We start from the raw sequence: 13,566 nt of genomic DNA, 5'->3' as shown, positions 1-13,566 counted from the left end.
TCTGTAATTCATATAACCCTGAAGAAGAAAAAGAAGAAGAAGAAATCCCCGAAGAAAAGTCCCCGAAGAAAATGCCATAGGAGTATAATTGGAATATGCCAGAATTACTTCAGATACCGGAAGAAGAGTTGGTAAAAATAGCAGTTGATTGTTACACAAAAATTATTTGTATCAAGAAAGATGATTGTTTTGATACAAAAGAAGACTTGAAGATAACTTTGTATACGAAATGTGTGGAAGATGGCTATCAACTAAAAGTTAACAAATCAAGCAAAGATCGTTTCGAAACAAGGTGTATGATTGACAAAAACTGTACGTGGCGTATGATTGCAAAGATGATAAAATATTGTGAAATGTTTCAAGTTAGGACTTTTATTGATAAACATACATGTTCAAGAATCCAAGTTTTTCCTCACCATAGACAGGCAAACAAAAAGGTGTTGGGTGGTTTTCTGGTTGAGTTAATGTTTTTGAATGGCAGGGTATATCGGAGACATGAAATTATGACTGACATGAATGCTCGGTTCAAGATTAGTATCTCATATTCTCAAGCTTAGAGAGCCAAATGTTATGCCTTGGAATTGTTGAGGGGATCGCCAGAAGCATCGTTTGCCCAACTGTCAGCTTATTGTCACAATTTAAAGCTGAAAAATCCTGGGTCGGTAACTCATATCAAAATAGATAAAGATGGACGCTTTGAGTTGCTGTTTATCGCCATTGGTGTTGCGGTTAGTAAATCAATATAATTTTGTTGACTCATTTTTGTTAGTTACATGCATTTCACATTTAAATGATTATATTTCTTGTGTATATGATTTTGTAGATTCGTTCGTTTATTACTTGCATGCGCCCAGTTATTATAGTTGACGGAACACATTTAAAATGTCGATACCTTGGAGTAAACTTATTAGCAGTAGCCATGGATGCTAACAATGGGATACTGTCAATAGCTTACGGGGTTGGCAAATCTAAAATCTCTGATTTATGGACATGGTTTATGGGGCATCTTAGGGATTGCATAGGTCCTATTAGCAATCTGACAATCATATCCGATAGGGCAAACTCAATTGACAACGCTGTTAGAATGTGTTTCCCAGATGCTTTTCATGGACTTTGTGGTGTTCATTTATATAGAAATCTAAAATCAAGGTCTGCTGGTATAAAAAATCACAAATGAACATATTGGAAGGCTGTAAAAGCTTATCGGGAAGTGGATTTTAATAAGCATATAAATTGTTTAAGACGTGTTTTGCCTCAGTGTGCTCAAACACTAGAAGATGTCGGGTTTGAAAGATGGTCAAGAGTACATCAACTTGGAGCAATATATGGTTTTATGATGTCTAATAGTGCAGAATCAATCAACGCTCTAAGTCGTCATTCCCGAAAATTACCCATTACTATGTTAATGGAGTTTTTTCGATCCTCTATTCAACAGTGATACTACAAGAAAAGAAACCATGCAGGTATTATTTCTTTAAATTCGTAACTTATCATATATTTTACTAATTATTATTTATTTAAATTTACAGGAACATTGGAACATCATGTTACACCATGGACTGAAAAAAAGATAACGAAACGTGTTGTGAAGTCAACGTCATGGAGAGTTGAACAATGTTCAAACACTTTGTTTGAAGTACTGGATAATAACTTAAATGGGCTTGTCGATCTAAATGCAAAGACGTGTAGTTGTATGAAATGGCAAACATCTGGTTATCTGTGTGGGCATGTTATAAAAGTTGCTCTTCATCTAAACCAAGATGATTCAAGCGCATACGCTATGGATTGCTACACTACAGAAGTATATCGACAGACTTATGCCGAGATTATCTACCCTATTCCACATCCTTCTGAGTGGGACATACCAGATGACTTACAAACAATTTTGCCACCAGCCATGGACAGAAGGCTACCTGGCCGACCAAAAATTCACGATCGTATACCGTCTAAGGGTGAAGAGAAGAAGAGATCGACATGTAGTCGGTGCAAGGAAAGTGGTCATACAAGGTTGACATGTGGATCACCAGTGCCATCACAATCATCTTTTCCTCTACCAAAATGTGGATCCTCATCAAAATCCAAAGCTCATATGGTGTCAAGAAAAAGGCAATCAAAATCACAACCGGCTTCACCTTTTGGGACTATTAACTTAAGTGATTTTTAAATGCAAACGTTGTATTATGTGTAAACTTTTAACATTTTCAGTTAGGCATGTATTAGTAATTTGAGTTTGAATATTGCTATGATATGTTCAGTTGTTATCACTTATTACACATTCATTTGAATATCGCAACGCGAATTTGACTATTATGTGTATTTTATGAGTAAACTTTTAACATTTTCAGTTAGGCATGTATTAGTAACTTGAGTTTGAACATTGCTATGATATGTTCAGCTGTTATCACTTATTACACATTCATTTGAATATCGCAACGCGAATTTGACTATCGCAATGCGAATTTGATTATCGCAACGCGAATTTGACTATCGCAACGCGAATTTGTCTATCGCAACGCGAATTTGTCTATCGCAACGCGAATTTGACTATCGCAACGCGAATTTGATTATCGCAACGACTATTTGACTATCGCAACGCGAATTTGAGTATCGCAATGTGAATTTGATTATCGCAACGGGTATTTGACTATCGCAACGAGAAAATCGCAAAGCGTATTAGACTATCGCAACGCGAATTGACTTTTGCGTTGAGATTTTGTCTTTCGCATTGCGATTTTGAGTTTAGCGTTGCGAAAGTGTACCTCCAACAGGTCTTTTGTCTTCAATATGATGCAGATTGAAATCAACAAATCAACTTTTACATTTCAATCAATTAAACAAGCACAAATAAGAATTATTTACACATCAATATTAAACAAATCAACTTTTACAAATCAATTTTTATAAATCAATTAAACAAGCAAAAAATGATAATAATTCTTATTTTTCTCATCAATTAAACAAATCAGACTTTTAAGAATCAATTAAACAATAAAAAAAAGTGTACCCCAGACAGTTGTTTATGCACCCAAACATCAATTTCACGCAGCTCACTTCAGGATTAACCTGCAGAAACCAAACATTTGCTCAAATAACACTTTCTACACATCTAAAACCAACAAACAATAAATTATTATTGAATTCTAGGTACTTAACAACACTTGCATTTGACTTACAAATTGTTTATGGACAATTTCATAACGCGGATGCAGGTAAGCAGCGTCTTGCATATATCGCTCTAGCCATAAAATGTCGAAACCACAAGCCTACTGCACCTCTATCTCTATCGGTGGGAGGTAGAAACCGTGTACTTCCTATCGTCAAACGCTCCAACCACATGTATACGAGATGACCATAATCCCCTCTGGCTTCCAGCATTTGTTGTGGCGCGGTCTCATCTCTGATAACTGTAACATTGAACTTCTTTGGCTTCTTGTTTCCAGAATAAGTCCAATAATTAATCGCATCCAAGAATTTAGCCAAATGAGAGCTCCATCCCTTAATAATATCTCTCAAATCAGACAATGATATGTAATTTATCATGCTGTCATATACTATTGTCTTCAGGGATGAGAGTTGAAGCTCAACGAGAAGCCAATGAGTACGTTCCAAAATAGGGATAAACACCTGCAATCATAAGTAATAATTCAAATTGCGCACTTATTTATGAACACCTTTAAAATATTTAAAAAAAATAAATACTAACCTTATCGACCTCCCACCATGCAGGATAAATTTTAGCTTATCCATTAGTCAACACATATGATTCATGTCGTTGATTCTTCAAGTGAACTGCGTGAAAAGATTTCGGCATAATTTTATATCGCGTATTTTTTTTATTTTATTTTTCTTCAATTTCCTTACTATTAGAAGACGTGACACCCATGCATCAATATGTTGTTTTACAAAAAAATACATATATTAGTGAATTACATAAATTTAAAAACAAATTAATCAAAATGAAATATAAGAAGAAATATAAGACTTACCCCCCATCGAAATAGCCATTGTCTTCAACCCCTAATAACACACCCCACCAAGACCGTTCAATCAATAAATGCATATCATCGTTGAGTTTGTATATGTCAGCGTAACACCCTTGGCTCCGCTCATGTAGATAAAAATCAACTGCGGTCTTAGCCCAAAGGGTATTATCCAGAATTATTTCCGATAGTTGTTTCCTCTCCACTTCATCTGCCGGAATGGTACTGGCCGATAACTTATACGAAAGCCAACAGTCATCCATCATGTCCGGCACGTGAGGGGGTTTCTCAATAATTCGATATATTATGCCGTGTGAATCGGGCTCTAGAATGTTGGGATGGACCTCTTCAATGATGACAGTGGCCTCTTGAACGGTGGGAGGGGACTCTTGAGAGATGATAGGGGTCTCTTGAACGATATGGGAGGCCTCTTGAACGATATGGGAGGCCTCTTGAACGATGACAGGTGAGTCGGGCTTTTTCTTACGGATTCTTCGCACTATTGGGGTGAACGGATACGTAATGGCACGTGCACGCCGTCTGATGCGTGAACTCCGTCTTGCAAGAAAAACTCGACGTAGAGCATCCACCTTAGCGGGCCGCTAAAAATAAATTAATACATAAATCAGTAAATAAATAGACATGATATTAAACAGTGAAAACAAAGACAAATATATTTCAAACTTGCACGGTATTCACCTAAGTCATTATTCTATCATTGTTCACAAAATGCATCAGATAACATTCCAGAAGTATTCACTTATATAAACATTTAAAATGACAACATATAGGTTTAGTGCAGGTTCAATGACAACATAAAGAGTAGTAGTTTATTCTTGAAACTTAAATTTTCAACACTGTGAAGTTAGTATTTGTCTTTGTCTTTTGGTTGAAGTAATGCAATTCATTCAAGTTTCAATTTGCAGAAGAAGAATAGAATCTGAAACTTAAAATCGCAACACGAATGACTATCGCAACGCGAAAATGACTATCGCAACGAGAGAATCGCAATGCAATTTTCATTTCGCATTGCGATTCTTTCGTTGCGATAGTCATTTTCACGTTGCGAAAGTAAACTATTCTTCTTCTGCAAATTGAAACTTGAATGGATTGCATTACTTCAACCAAAAGACAACCAAAAACAAATACTAACTTCACAGGGTTAAAGAATAAACAGTTTAGCAGTATTGGCAGCAACCGAATGAATTTACTAAGCAATCTAAGTGAAATGGTTAATCTAAGTGAAATTACGAGTAAATTTATCATCAAGTTAAATATGAAAAATATTAAACTTACCTCGTTGCGTAGAGTATGAACCTCATTCTGCAACGATGCTACCATCTCACGTAGAGCGGCTACCTCACCACGTAAAGTAGACACCTCAACACGCCATGCACCATTGTCATCGCGTAAAGTACCGACCTCTTCACGCAAGGCATTGACCTCATCACGTAACTCCCCTAACTCATCCCGTGGAGGTGGAGAACATGGAGATAAACGTCGTGGCATCTTTGTCGGTCGCATATCATGAGGTGATGGTGGAGAAGAGGCTCGATGATGTGACAGAATAGGTGATTGCTCTCGTTGTGGAGGTGTATAGTCGGGTCGATCAGGTGATGGTTCTGGGTGAGGTGATGGCTCTCGAAGTAAAGGTTGCTCATCATCTGTGCCATTAAAAAAACGCTTACTAGCTTGCCACCAATCAGTGGCAAGCTCAGCTTCCGTAGGTGTCAGCCTCTGTAATGGAGTGTTGGCCTCCTAACAATATAAAAGCTCAAACAAAGTTAAATGTGTACTAGTAATAACTTGTTTATAAACATATGGTAGTATTTGTATTAACTTACATTATTTATTGTCGTATACGGTAGTAAATCTTCCCATTGCTGCAAGGTCCGTTTCCTCTTCCAGGAAATAGCCCTAGGAATATCATTAGAAGTTTTTAATGCATATGTCTGCATGGCGGGAAAGACCTCAAATATCCAAATCTACAAACAATATAATAACAAACATTAGTAATTGTTAAATAATTAATTATAATTTTAGAAATATTATATAAAAATTCTTACCTTAAAGGCCCAAATAAAGCCTGACAAAGTGTATTTGGAACCATCGTCACACAAACTTTTTCGATCATCAAAGGCAGACGACAACTTATTCCATGTAGCTTTCCATAGATACGAACCCCACGGAAACAGGTTCCATGCATTTAGGTCCTCTACCAATTTAATTAGATCATTAGGAATAGGTTGTCTGGCCTCTCTTCCTAAAAAGCCGGCATGCAAAAGTATTAGAAGGCATACTCGGACAACATCGACGTCATCCATCCGAGTAAAACCATCTTTCTTATTCAATAATCTCGTCAAGTCTTCCACATGTAAATTCGGCTTCTCCATTGACAGCTCAGGAAAAACCCGTGATAACCATGATAGGCGGGTAATATGTCTAGTGTACCGACCTACATCATCGTGTCCGAAGCGTAGACCGGTGATTAAGCAAAACTCCTCCCGCCCAAAACACGTATACGCCGGTGGAAAATCAAACCATATCTCTTCATCACGACGTTGTATAGTCTCTGGTAGATCGCTAGTCATGGTTTGAAGAAACAGATGGGTCAACATAGCATCTCCACCCGGATGTTGTACTTTCAGCCATGGCCCGAAGCAAGTATCCTCAAATATTTTTCTTTGTGCAGGTGAAAGTTTCGACGCAATTGTTTTGGCCAGGCTTAATTTATTTCTTAAGGTCAATTGAGCCGAATAAAAGTTCTACAAAAACAATAAACATACCAAGTTAGATATACCAAAAACTACACTGTGAAGATATACTAAGAACAATAAACATAAATAGTAGTAGTTTATTCTTCAAACTTAAATTTGCAACACTGTGAATTTAGTATTTGTCTTTGTTTTTTTGTTGAAGTAATGCAATTCATTCAAGTTTCAATTTGCAGAAGAAGAATAGTTTCTGAAACTTAAAATCGCAACACGAAAATGAAAATCGCAACGCGAAACTAAAATCGTATTGCGATTCTGTCGTTGCGATTTTCATTTCGCGTTGCGATTCTCGGTTTCAAATACTAAAATTGAAACTTAAATGGATTGCATTACTTTAACCAAAAGACAAAACAAAGACAAATACTAAATTCACAGGGTTTAAAGACTAAACAGTTTAGCAGTATTGACAACAATCGAATGAATTTAATAAGTAATCTAAATGAAATGGTTAATCTATTATTGAAATTACCAGTAAACTTATCATCAATTTCAATATGAAAAACTTAATAATAATGCAAAAATTTCAAAATAAAAATAATTAAAAAAACTAACCCTCGGTGGTTGATTTGATTGATTTTCCATTTCTGACCGTTAATGATTGTGAGGGTGGCTCTGAGAAATGGAGATAGACGGATTTTTCCGGAGATGGGGACTGATTTCGTCGGAGATGGGGACGGATGTCGCCTTAGAGAATGAGAGATGGAGATGAGACTGAGTTGTGATTTAGGGTTTTAGGTTATGAGTTGCGATTACGGGATATACTGTGGACGGTTCAGTGTTCCGATATATTAATATTCGTGTTTGGAATTTGAAAAAAAAAATACGCATTGCGATAATAATGGTGCTTTGAAAATCGCATTGCGATAGTCAGCATCGCGTTGCGATAGTCAGCATCGCGTTGCGACGTTCATAATCGTGTTGCGATAGTCAGAATCTCGTTGCGCTAGTCATAATCGCGTTGCGATAGTCATAATCGCATTGCGATTTATATATTCGCATTGTGATAGTCGGAAAATCGCAATGCGATAGTCAAAATTACGTTGCGAATCTGGAAACTGATTTGCGATACCGGAGATCGCGTTGCAAATTATCGATCGCATTGCGATTTAGTTGGTCATTTTGGCAAATCCAAAAAAAGTTGGTTAAAATCGTATATTATAAGGCATTTTTTGTCACTGAGATTATTTTCTCTTATTATAATGTCTGAGACTCCTAATATATGGTAGTCACACATTCTCAAATTTCAAGCAATATTTATCCCTGATATTTGTTTAAATTTTAAGTTATATCTTATACAATATTAACATTTATAAATTAGTCTCTATACCTAAATTCATAATGGTCCAAAATTTAATGGGTATTTAGTGGGCGGGGGATGCGGGGCGGGTAAGGTCTCAAACCAATCACCCGCCCACTACCCACGATGGGCATCACTTTCTAAATCCACACCTGTCTACTACCCACTAAAATTTTACCCATCTTCACCCCAATTGCAGCGAGTACGGTGCGGAATCCATGAAATTGTACTCGTTTGCCATCCCTAGTACGAGAGAGATTATGTTTCTTTATATAGAAAAAATGAAATTTAAAATTATAATTTAACAATATCAAGTTTATTATCATTCAATTTTCCCCTAAGTGTTAAATTGAATCATCACTGAGAAAAAGAAACAAGCATTCAATCTCCTGGAAAAGGAAACAAGCGTTGTTTCCATGTATAAAACCTTATTTGTAAAATAAATGTTGAAATTATATTTGTATTTAAAAGTTTATTTCGTTAAGTAAATATTAAACGTTTTATTATCGATAAGTTTTTCAAATTATACAATTTTTTTTATTAAATGTTGAAATCTAAAGTGTTTTATGATTAATTTTTAAATGAGATATGGTTTTACTTATGAATTTATAAATTTTCGTAAACGAAATATTTGAGACTTAGATTTTCTTTTTTCGTAAGAAAAATGAGAATAAGGAGATATAGATCGAATTGATGCGTCAAGATTTACTGAATTTTTAAGATGCAGAATTTTTAGATTTCTCAAAAAACAAAATTAGTTTTTTTTCGTTTCCTTAGATAATTTTTTTTAGTGAATGACTTAAAAATAAAAACAAAAAAGTATTAATAACCTATTTTTGATAATAATAATTTAAAATTTAAAATCTATTTTACAAGTCTAACGGAAATAAGAAAAGCTGGTTCTCTTTTTCTCCACTATCCAACTTAATTTAATATTGACAACGTTCATGCAAAAATAAAACATGAAAAATTACTCATTTTTAACATCAAATAATTTAATATTCCTTCATAAAAATTTATCTCTATCGAACGAGACGTTTTACGAATGATAAAGGAGTGGTGAGCGAACCAGATTATTTGACAAGTTACTTCGGTACACAGTACTTACTATATAGGCAAATGACATTTCATCAAAGAGGGGTTCTTACTACAATTGACTACCAATAAACTAATCAGAAAATAAATATCGCGATGATCATTGTATGACCACTAAAATAATCATAAAGATATACGAAAAACATACTAAAAATCATAAAAATTATATCACAAGGACAGAGAAAAAATTTGTTATAAAAATAAAGATTATTATATAATTAAATCACATTTGAAGAATGAAAAAGTGAACAGCCTTTCAAAATACTTTACTTGGGAATCATGAAACAGATATTCCCAAAAAAATTCACTCACATTATTTTTGCCATGCAATGATGATAATTGATCAAGGCTCCTCCAAAAAGTAAAATTACAATATTATTTGGTTCAATTAATTTTAATTAAATATTTATTTTTAATTAAGTTTAAAATAACATTTATTAATTAACAAAATGTAAATAAAATCGAATTATACCAACCATATCTTTATTTTATGTGAAGCATTTAGTTGATATTATTTTACTACATCCAGCTCAGTTTGTAGAGCACAAGGTTCTTAATTTTGAGATCGTGGGATCGAGTCCTATAGAGGGCATTTCATAATTCGGAGGTCTCTTACGGAAGCTGCTCTCAACCTGATGTTGGGGGTAACCTACTATCTTACCTCCATCTTATCCCATATATATGGGAAAAAGGGACAGCCATTTATTTTACTATGAATAGGTACCAAACACAAGAGATGGAGTTTGTCCTCTTGCTGTTTGTTCATATTCATTTTATTTTCCAGGAAAACTAACCCCCACCCCGCCTCAAGCTGCAGAACCCTCTTTTTTGCCCCCGAAGGTGGTCCGAAATCACTGTATTATTACGACAAGTATTCATATCGGAGAACCCCGAACAGAATATAACAGTAGTACACAGCAAGAATTTGGCATTTCATTAAAGCATATTGGATCATTTCAGCTACTTTTACTGTTGCAGAAAATGAGGGGTCCTCCTTGGAAGCCATGATATATAGCTGCTCCTGAAGCTATAATGGGAAACTTGTGGTGTGTATGTATGGAGCACTGCTTGAGAAAAATATCAAATTAAAACTTGAAATCAAGTTCACGTATTAAAATGGATTTTAATCCATCAACATGTAAATATAAAAAGAGGTTGTGTTCAAATTTTTAAAGAAATAGATTAAAATTTGCTTTCTGACTTGCTGTTTCCCACTAAACAAGATCCATGTCAGGCATTGAAAGTATACTTGATTAATGTTTTCTTTTTAACTTGATCCTTGTAACTTAAGTTATTCCCACTTATACTATCTAGAGAGGGGGTGGAAATCCCAGCAATAATGATGGTGGATAACATGGTTAGTTAACACTCATGCATTTGTAAATTTCCTAGAAATCTCAGAATCTGCAGAAAATCAGTAAAACAAAATCTGGGTTTGTACTTGCAGATCAAGAAAAGTTGTTTCAATCCATCAGTTTACTGGAAAAAGAAAACCCAAGTAATATTCACTGTTGGAATTGGACATGCCAAGAATATTAAGAACTGGGATTTGTTTTAACTAAACTTTATGATTAATGCTAGTTATTTTCTGAGAAAATATAGGAAAAGTTATCCCTGTAAAGCCACTTTCCAAGGAACATGCTCTATGTTTTTTCCCCTCTAAAGGTATCCTTTTTGCTGGTTCAGTTCTAGAAAAAAAACAAAAGCAACAAACTCAGAACTGGTTCAGGTCCCAGATTCCATTCTCTTTTCTCTGTCTAGCCTTTCACTCTTGATTTCCCTAGAAACAATGTGTTCTTCTTCATGGAAAACAATGGCGGTTGCTTTGGTACTATTGCTAGAGCTGTGTTTTGTCATGAAGATTGAATCTTTTTTAGCTGATAAAATCGCTAGGCTTCCGGGACAACCCTCTAATTTGAGCTTTCAACACTTCTCTGGGTATGTTCCTGTGGATTACAAGAAGAGCAAATCTCTTTTTTACTACTTTGTTGAAGCTGAAACTCATCCTGCTTCAAAGCCTTTAGTTCTTTGGTTGAATGGAGGTCTGCATTTCTTTTTTCTTTTCTTTTTTTTTACTTCAAAGATGAAACCGGGTCCTGGAAAATTCTGGGTTTTTTAATGATCTTTGTCACTTTGTTTTCTTCCTACAGGACCTGGTTGTTCTTCACTTGGTGTTGGGGCATTCTCTGAAAACGGCCCTTTCAGACCAAATGGAGAGGTTCTAGTAAGAAATCATTACAGCTGGAACAGAGGTTTTCTTACAGATTTCTCACTCTTTAATCTCCTTTTTTTTATTTATCAATTCCTAATGACGATTAATCTGTTTTTTTGCAGAAGCTAATATGTTGTATTTAGAGACACCAATTGGAGTAGGGTTCTCTTATGCCACCAACAGCTCTTCCTATGTAGCAGTGGATGATGAGACCACTGGTATTTCATTTTCTGTATACTATGTTTATAGATATAAGTGTAGGGGTGAGAATTCCATCGAGTGAGTCCAAAAAATTTCGAGTTTGTCGAGTTGACGAGTGTTCTGTTTATAGATATAACAGTGTTATTTTCTTCTAAATTTGATTTTTTTTCTTTAATGTTCTCAAGCCAGGGACAATCTTGTGTTCTTGCTAAACTGGTACAAAAGATTTCCAAATTACAGGCAGAGGGATTTGTATGTAACTGGAGAAAGCTATGCAGGTACTTTAGATTCGATACAAATGACGCCAAATCCATACGAAAACTGATCATCTGTTGGCTAACTTACTGATAATATCAGGTCATTATGTTCCTCAACTGGCAAAACTTATTGTAGAATTCAACAAGAAGCAGAATCTGTTCAATTTAAGAGGAATTGCTGTGAGTATATTACTATGTTGAAATCAAATTTGCATGCTAAACAAACAGTAATAGTAATGATCGGGATTCGGACATCTACCTCGTGTACATACCGAGATTTGCCGAGTCCTTTTGTCCTCACTGTAAAAATCGAGATTCGATATAAGTGAATGTGGGTTGATGGCACGAGGGGAATGACCGAATCTCGATTTTTACAGTGCTCAACATTATGTTACGGATATGTTTTGTATCTAAGAGAACGATTTCTTGCTTGGCAGCTCGGTAATCCGGTTCTAGAATTCGCAACTGATTTCAATTCAAGGGCCGAGTATTTCTGGTCCCATGGATTAATATCAGACTCAACCTACAAAATGTTCACCTCTGTCTGCAACTATTCTCGATATGTCAGCGAGTACTACAGAGACTCGGTTTCACCGTCGTGTTCGAACGTGATGAGCCAAGTAAGTAGAGAAACCAGTAGATTCGTAGACAAATATGATGTCACACTCGACGTCTGCATATCATCAGTGCTCTCACAATCAATGGCTATAAATCCCAAGGTAAAACTCTTCCCTGCAAAACCAATTGCATATGTATATATTATTTTCCAATGTGATTAAGATCTTTTGTTTTAAACTACAGCAAGTATCCGAAAGGGTAGACGTATGTGTCGAAGACAAAATCGTGAATTATCTAAACCGGAAGGATGTTCAGAAGGCTCTTCATGCTCGGCTTGTAGGGGTTCAGAGATGGACCGTCTGCAGCAAGTACTATTTTTTTGACATAGCTAAACATACATTGTACTATAAGAAAGTTTATATGTGCAAATATGTATCGGACATGACCGATTGAACCAGATTTTCTTTTTCGTCGACAGCATACTGGATTATCAGCTGCTGAACCTGGAGAGCCCTACAATCACCATCGTCGGTTCACTAATCAAGGCCGGAATACCAGTCTTGGTTTACAGGTAACAAAATCTCAATGCTGTAATGTAGCCATAAAAATAAACATCATCATTCATCAAGGCGTTTCGGCCTTACAGCGGAGATCAAGATTCTGTCATCCCATTAACCGGAAGCCGCTGCCTGGTTAGCCGACTGGCAAAGGAGTTGGGACTGGAAACAACCGTACCTTACAGAGTTTGGTTCGAAGGGAAGCAGGTATTTTCATCGACATGGCTTCGTCTTTTCATTTTACTCGAAATATTTCGTATCCGAAAACCAACCGTGTTCGTGATTTGTTTCAGGTTGGTGGGTGGACTCAAGTATATGGAAATATGCTGTCGTTTGCAACAATCAGAGGAGCTTCTCATGAAGCTCCATTCTCGCAGCCAGAGAGATCACTCATGTTATTTAAGTCATTCCTTGAAGGAAAGCCTCTCCCCGAAGTTTTCTGAACCAAAGAGTTGAGATTCATGGTGATTTGTCTGAGAAAAAACACAGAATCTGTTGTGTCAAATTTGCACAAGATTACTTGAGCAGTGTTTGATTCCGGTTAATAGATCATGGATTACCAATTTGCAACAAAATCTCTGTTGAAAGATGACCTGGAAGGGTCTAATATGCCCTCAATCCCTATACTCTTTTGA

At 35.8% G+C, this 13,566-nt stretch overlaps 1 protein-coding gene across 1 annotated transcript; it reads left to right on the top strand.

Annotated features, from left to right (window-relative positions):
* The first annotated feature begins 10,920 nt into the window (after positions 1-10,920).
* Positions 10,921-13,395, top strand: LOC120136232 (serine carboxypeptidase-like 45). Its single transcript, XM_039152332.1, has 10 exons — positions 10,921-11,188; positions 11,297-11,398; positions 11,481-11,576; positions 11,745-11,837; positions 11,917-11,996; positions 12,254-12,535; positions 12,618-12,742; positions 12,853-12,945; positions 13,021-13,138; positions 13,225-13,395. Exons 1-10 carry the CDS (start codon positions 10,936-10,938, stop codon positions 13,372-13,374), a joined length of 1,392 nt encoding a protein of 463 aa, XP_039008263.1. The 5' UTR covers positions 10,921-10,935; the 3' UTR covers positions 13,375-13,395.
* The last annotated feature ends 171 nt before the right edge of the window (positions 13,396-13,566 follow it).

This window comes from Hibiscus syriacus, unplaced genomic scaffold (assembly GCF_006381635.1).
Source record: "Hibiscus syriacus cultivar Baekdansim isolate YM2019G1 unplaced genomic scaffold, ASM638163v2 tig00110621_pilon, whole genome shotgun sequence".
Taxonomy (NCBI): domain Eukaryota; kingdom Viridiplantae; phylum Streptophyta; class Magnoliopsida; order Malvales; family Malvaceae; genus Hibiscus; species Hibiscus syriacus.
Note: the sequence above shows the minus strand (reverse complement) of the source record. Positions and strands in the feature narration are given on the sequence as shown.